This window comes from Aplysia californica, unplaced genomic scaffold, assembly GCF_000002075.1.
Source record: "Aplysia californica isolate F4 #8 unplaced genomic scaffold, AplCal3.0 scaffold00242, whole genome shotgun sequence".
In the NCBI taxonomy this organism is placed as follows: domain Eukaryota; kingdom Metazoa; phylum Mollusca; class Gastropoda; order Aplysiida; family Aplysiidae; genus Aplysia; species Aplysia californica.
Window position 1 is genome coordinate 550,672 of NW_004797512.1, and position 6,502 is coordinate 557,173.

The 6,502-nt window shown below is 38.6% G+C and overlaps 1 protein-coding gene across 1 annotated transcript in view; it reads right to left on the reverse strand.

Moving 5' to 3' along the window:
• Positions 1-623: 623 nt before the first annotated feature.
• The window catches only part of LOC106012011, a gene marked incomplete at its 5' end in the record, with an annotated part of 35,058 nt that continues 29,179 nt past the window's right edge, over positions 624-6,502 (reverse strand). The window contains 1 exon segment of the mRNA XM_013083576.1: positions 624-680. Within this exon segment, the coding sequence (XP_012939030.1) occupies positions 624-680 (57 nt within the window).

A 6,502-nucleotide genomic window follows, 5' to 3' on the forward strand; every position in this document is an offset into this window, starting at 1 on the left:
ACACACACACACACACACACACACGTTACAGATATGCATCTTTTGTACGTTCATACTTACGTCCTTTTCATTCATTGTTGTGTCCTGGTTGGTCTCCTCTGACGTCGGTGGCCTAGTGGTTGGGCTCTCGGACTCGCAACCGTAAGGTCGTGGGTTCGAATCCCGTCAGGGGCCCGACGTTGTGTCCTTGAAAAAGGCACTTTACACGAATTTTTCTCACTTCACCCAGGTGGGATTAGGTACTCGGCTATAGACAGCGAAAGAGCTTATCAGTTTGTTAGTGTTTGAGCGCTTACTCAGCTGCTTGCAGTGTATGCTTCCCGGGAAGTTGAGAATGTTTCGGAGTGTTCTATGGTCTGCTGGGGTAATAATATAGTGTAAAGCGCATAGAGCCTGCTGTTGAGCGGGGATATGCGCTATACAAAAGCTATTAATTATTATTATTATTATTATTATTATTATTATTATTATTATTATTATTATTATTATTATTATTATTATTATTCTGACCAGACCTTGAGTTGTGTGTAGTTGCCTCACACTTGGTCACTCAACGAGAATCGACCTTTGTATGCTGTGGTCTCTCTATATATCTCTTTATCCTAGTGGTGGATTTTTACCCTTTACTTCACCCAATAAAACTCCCGGAAGAGGCTTGATAAGGAGATCTGCTTGGCGCTCTGAGGAATAAAAAAAACGAAATAAAATACATAAGATAAAGTTATATATTATTGAACGTCTGTTTGCGTTTGTGAGTATAACATTTTATTTTTTAAAAATTTTAATATATATATAATTATGTGTGTATGTGTGTGTGTGTGTGTGTGTGTGTGTGTGTGTATGTGTGTGTGTGTGCGTGTGTGTGTGTTTGTGTGTGTTGGTGTGTGTGTGAGAGAGGGGGTGTGATACAAAATCCGGTAAGCGACATTTTGGAAAAAAATCGATATTTGTTGCCTGTAAATGTAAATGCACACTGTTACAGGCAATCAAATGCACAGTGTTTTTTCAACCAAAACCCCCCAAAAATCCTTCATAAAAGCCATCAAAAAAACTTTCTACGCAAAACCTGATACATCCAAAATCGTAATTTTCCTGAACTTAATACATCCTAAAATTTTCTTTATCGGCTAAGGAAAAGTTCAGTTCCTGTCATGTGACTTCCTCTTCAGAAGGGTGTCGACGAGCGTAAGCCGTGGTTTGTCCTGCCCAAACACCTCATTTAATACGTTTAACAATAATTTAATAATATTAATTTGATTATGAAAAGTTAATGCTTTATTAATTCATCCATTTGCAAGCACTGCGACAGAATCTGCGCTTCAAACATAGGAAGAATTAGCCATGAAAGAAGCTGCATGAAGACAACCTTGAGACCATCTTAAGCTAAATTGACCGTCTGCATAGACGAAAAGAGCCAAACTAATTCATTCATTATGAAAATGTATGTTTGTGTTTGTCTGTAATTAGAGCAAAAGAGTGAGTGACTTAAGGCATCAACTGACTTTTTTTTCGGGATGTAGCTGGCGCGTAGAACCATTTTTAAAAGCTGATTTTCTCAAAAGTGCTAAAATGGATGGAGCGGGTGTTGCATCTCAGCACCTCATACATATTTAGAGGCGTTTCTTTGTAGAATGCAACGCACAAAACAACAGTACAATCGAACCTGTTATAACGACCGCCCGTTCAAGACAATCACTTGTAAACATCACCCCCCCCCCTCCCCCAATGTACCTTATTATTATTATTATTGTTATTATTATTATTATTATTATTATTATTATTAATATTACTATTATTATTATTATTATTATTATTATTATTATTATCATTATTATTATACCCCCCGGGGCAGTGCCACTGACAGAGGTGTCTTTATGCCATTCTCAAAGGGGGGACATTTTATCGTTCATGCACAGTAGAATTGTAAATGGGCTGATTCATCAACGTCACGCTCATAACTGTGCCTGATCTACAACAGGGAACTGCTGCTTTTTCTTTACTAATCCTTACTATTTTCATTTTTTCTCCACTTCTTTTGTATGTTTGTCACACTCTTGTGACCCACTATTTCCGGGGGGCCTTGATAGTCGAAGCAGAGTTTGTGCTGTTGAGGCTAGAGAGGTGGGCAGAATAAGTCTGATTCCCTGTAAGGACTTCTCTATTGACATCCACCCCCTGACCTCATATGACTTTATGCAGTTGTGAGCGCCGTAAAACCCCAAATAAAACTTTTTTTAAACTATTATTATTATTATTATTATTATTATAATTATTATTATTATTATTATTATTATTATTATTATTATTATTATTATTATTATTATTATTATTATTATCATGTAAATTTATGCTCACCGTAAAAAGACAGTGTGAATAGAAATGAAACATTGCACTTACAAAACAATTTTCATCATCATTACTATTAGTACATGTATTACTATTATAGTCATATTCATCATACTCACTCGCGCTGTGAGTCGTTGAGTTGGAGACGATTATGTTACCGACCATGTGTATACTGTCTTCAACTCCGTCTGAGAGAGGCGCTAAGAGACACATTTGTAGAAACCCCCTCCTTTCCAACCTCCTCCCCCCCCCCCCCTGCCAGTCCGCCGCGCCCTTTCCGGACTAAATATGCTAAAAACGTGTTGATATAAGCGAAATCCGGTTACCATCATTTACAGTCGAAGCAATAGCCGCCGTATGACAAGGAACCCGCATTAGAGGGGCCGCACCTTCTTTGGTACAATAGGGCAGAAATACAAAAACACCAAAAAAAACACATAAAATCAAACTCAAATCCCACTTTCTTTCGTCAGCGTCATGGGTGGCCTCTTGACACCTATCCCCCCCTCCCCCCTCCCCCCCCTCCTCCTTTCCCTGAAATCTCTCTGTTCCCTCCACCCACACCAACTCACAGGATTCAAGGATTCGTTATTCTACATTAATGGATCATTTGACATGCTAATTTCGGACTGAATATTGGCCCCAAAAACAGTCATGAGCGCCACATACTCGGACTTCAAGAAGTAAAGCATTGATCAATCTTTATTAACAAGCAAGCTGTTAGCTCAGTTGGTATCATGCTGGACAACAGTGCAAATGGCCCTAATTCGAATCCCAAACTGAGCAATCTGAACTGTAGTTAGTTTGGGGAGTTTTTAAAACCCATTTCTCAGTACTACTGAAGGTCACCTTATAGCAGAGTGTAGAAAGAGGCGTTAAACTTATACAATTTCGGTACAGTCTGTTTCGACTAAACGGAAATAAAGAATTCTGTGCGTGTGTGCTCCATGCTGTCGCTTTTACAGACTCGGAACTTGCACGCACCGTATAAAAGTAAGCAGTGCTAGCTGGCTTACTCAGTCAGTTGGGTAGGTAGGATCGGGTTAGTCGGGTCGGACACATGAACTGGCTCAACAAGACACATGGTGCGTGTCCTGGTCGATACGAGCGTCGCTTTAAAAGATATCACTACCTGTAAGTGTTTTACGCCCCCATTGACCTAATTTAGATCATTAAATTAGGGAACGGGCTTCAGCCCTGCCTGTCAGGGCCAACCCGGGTTGAGAAAGACCGGAATACTGGATTAATACTTCTCCCCACATGGGAATGGAACTCGGTCGCCCCGCGTTCATATAACCGTAATCAGTTGCGAGTGCCCTAAACCACTTATTTTTAAAAAAGAACTCAGCCAGTCTTGCTTCAACATTTGACAAAGAAACGCCAAAGTTCTTCCCCACAGATGCCGGTACTTCTTCCTTTGCTCGTACATGTGAGGCAGCGTGGTGGAATCAGGCTCTCGTCAAAATAATCAAAGCGAAGAAACTTGCATTTTTCCGCAGGTTTGTGAATTTTATTTTTGTTTTGTTTTTTGGCTTAACAACTTTCTTGCACAATAAAGAACTCATTCCTGTGTAGATTTTTCTGAAAAACGTTGATTAAAGGCACAAAAATATAAATTTTCAGTTACCATGGACTCTTAAGCTAAGGAAACAACTAATCTTTGGCGGCCATTTTCTCCCTAATTTTACTTCTGAAAACATGTGACCCCCATCTCCTTCTTTCGCAAATATCTCAACTTGTATTCAAGATAAATTGATATTTATTCATCCGAATAAAGACAAGTGAACAAGCTTTAAGATGATATCAATAGCTCTACATACTCAAAAATTGACGAGAGCCTGATTCCACCACGCTGCATTACAAATGTTCTGACACGGATGTATTCTCTGGTTGTCTCTCCTCGTTGTCTGGGTGTTGCATGTCTCATTCAAATGCGGCGCAGAAAACAACAATACTGTCAAATTTGCTGTAACGACCACCCTTTCAAGACAATCACCTGTAAGAATCAACACTCCGCCCCCCCCCCCTTTTTTTCCTGTGGGTGGTGGTTGGCCGGTGCTCTGGTGTGGTTTGCTTCTTCTTTCCTATGAAACATCTATCGTCCTTATCTCCCCTTCTTCTTTTTTATGTTTGTTGCTCTCTTTTAACATCTCTAATCTTCTGGCGCTCATATGATCTTATGCAGTTGCGAGTGCCGTAAAACCTCTACTAAAACTACTAAAACTAAAAGAAACCTTTCTTGTGCGTGTGTATACAATAATGATGCTGTGCAACACATCCAACTGTCTAAGACAACCGCTTTTCGTCGAGACAAGGGGTGGCCATCTTGGACAATATCTCGACTGTATTCGGTTTTGAACTATGCCGTAAGCTTGTGCAGAAATCAGCAGAGTTGAGAGAAGACTTACGTAAAGCAGTCAAGGAAGAATAGGGCGGATAGCGGTTCCCACACTCTAGGTAGATTGAAGGAGAAGGGGATCCAAAGAGGAGAGGGGAAACACAGCCATCTGTGCGGACCAGTCCGACGGATCTCCAACCAGATTATGATGGAGACTATAAGCAGGCAGACTCTGGGATGGATCCTGAAGAGGTGGGGGGAGCAGAGATGGACATGTTCCGACTGCAGTGACCCCAACACAGTGGACAAGTAAGTAAGTGCAGCGCTTGTGTGTGTTCTGCTAAATTTGACACTGGCTGTAATTATCAAGTTGGTTAAATTATATGTTCTGTGACTTGACAAGCGCGCCTATTCCAACGCATTTACTTTACGATTTTACCACCTCTCTAACACATGAAAAATGTACTCCAATATAAAGCATTTAATTTTCATTTAAGAATCGTAATAATAATAATAATAATAGTAATCATCATCATCATCACTATCATCATCATAGTAATATCATTTATAATAATAATGATAATAATAATAATAATAATAATAATAATAATAATAATAATAATAATAAATAATAATAATAATAATAATGATGATGATGATGATGATGATGATGATGATGATGATGATGATGTGGCCGAGTGTAGTCCGAATAAGGTCAACCTTTTCTGTATGGCAACTTGTACTTCTGCTCTCAATATTGATAGTCCATTTATTTATTTATTTATTTATTTATTTATTTATTTATTTATTTATTTATTTATTACTACCAGTTGTTCTTCCCTACTATCTTTGAAAAGTTTTTCTATGCATTCTCACCATCTGTTTAAAACAATACCTTTGACCATTAAAATATCTCCTTTTAAAAAAAAAAATCTAATGCGCACAGTGTTTGAGTATTCATTTATTCCATTACTTCTTTGATTGTGAAATCCATGTATTTGCTATCTTTGATTTGATTTTTCTGGAGTTTCTTTCGCTTCATTTCACGTTCCATCTTTTTCCTGTTTAAGTTGTTATACTTCAACTTGTATGTGACACGATGCGGTGAAATCAAGCGCTCGTCAGTTTTGAGGAATAATAAGGAGTTATTGTATTGTCTTAAAGCGTGCTCAATTTAACTTGCTTTTAGCGAAAACAATACCCTTCTATCTTCAATCAAAGTCGAAATATTCTCAATTAAAGGAGGTAGGAGTCGTCTGGTGTCGAAGGCAGAATTAGCAAGAAAATGGCCGCCAAATTTTAGTGACTTCCAAAGGTGTAGTGTCCTTGAAAACTATGAATGTGCATTGTATGTGCCTTTGGTCAGTGTGGGGGGTTTTTCAGGAAAATCCACATAGAAATGTGGTTTTGAATGACACAAAAGGTGTTGAGCTAAAAAATGAAAATGTGACAAAAATTACCCAACGGTGAGAAAAATGCCGATTTCTCAGATTTCATTATTTTGTATCAAGGGTGAATGCATGTGTGCCTTCACGCAGAAAGGGAAAGATTAAAGGGCCTTTAGCTTGTCGATCAACACATCTTTAGAGGCAATATATTTCTCTCCGACAAAGTAAAACGTTTCAATAGGCGGACCAGAAATACAAAAACGGAAAAATACCTGAAAAGCACTTTTTTTTATCCATTCCAAAACACCTTGCATAGCAATAGATTGAGAAACCTGATCAGTAAAATCATCAATAACTCACCAAAAAGGAAAAAAGGAGCATCCGAAGCCCGTCTCCCTTTTGTGGAGGGCCTATAATAACTGCTCAGCTT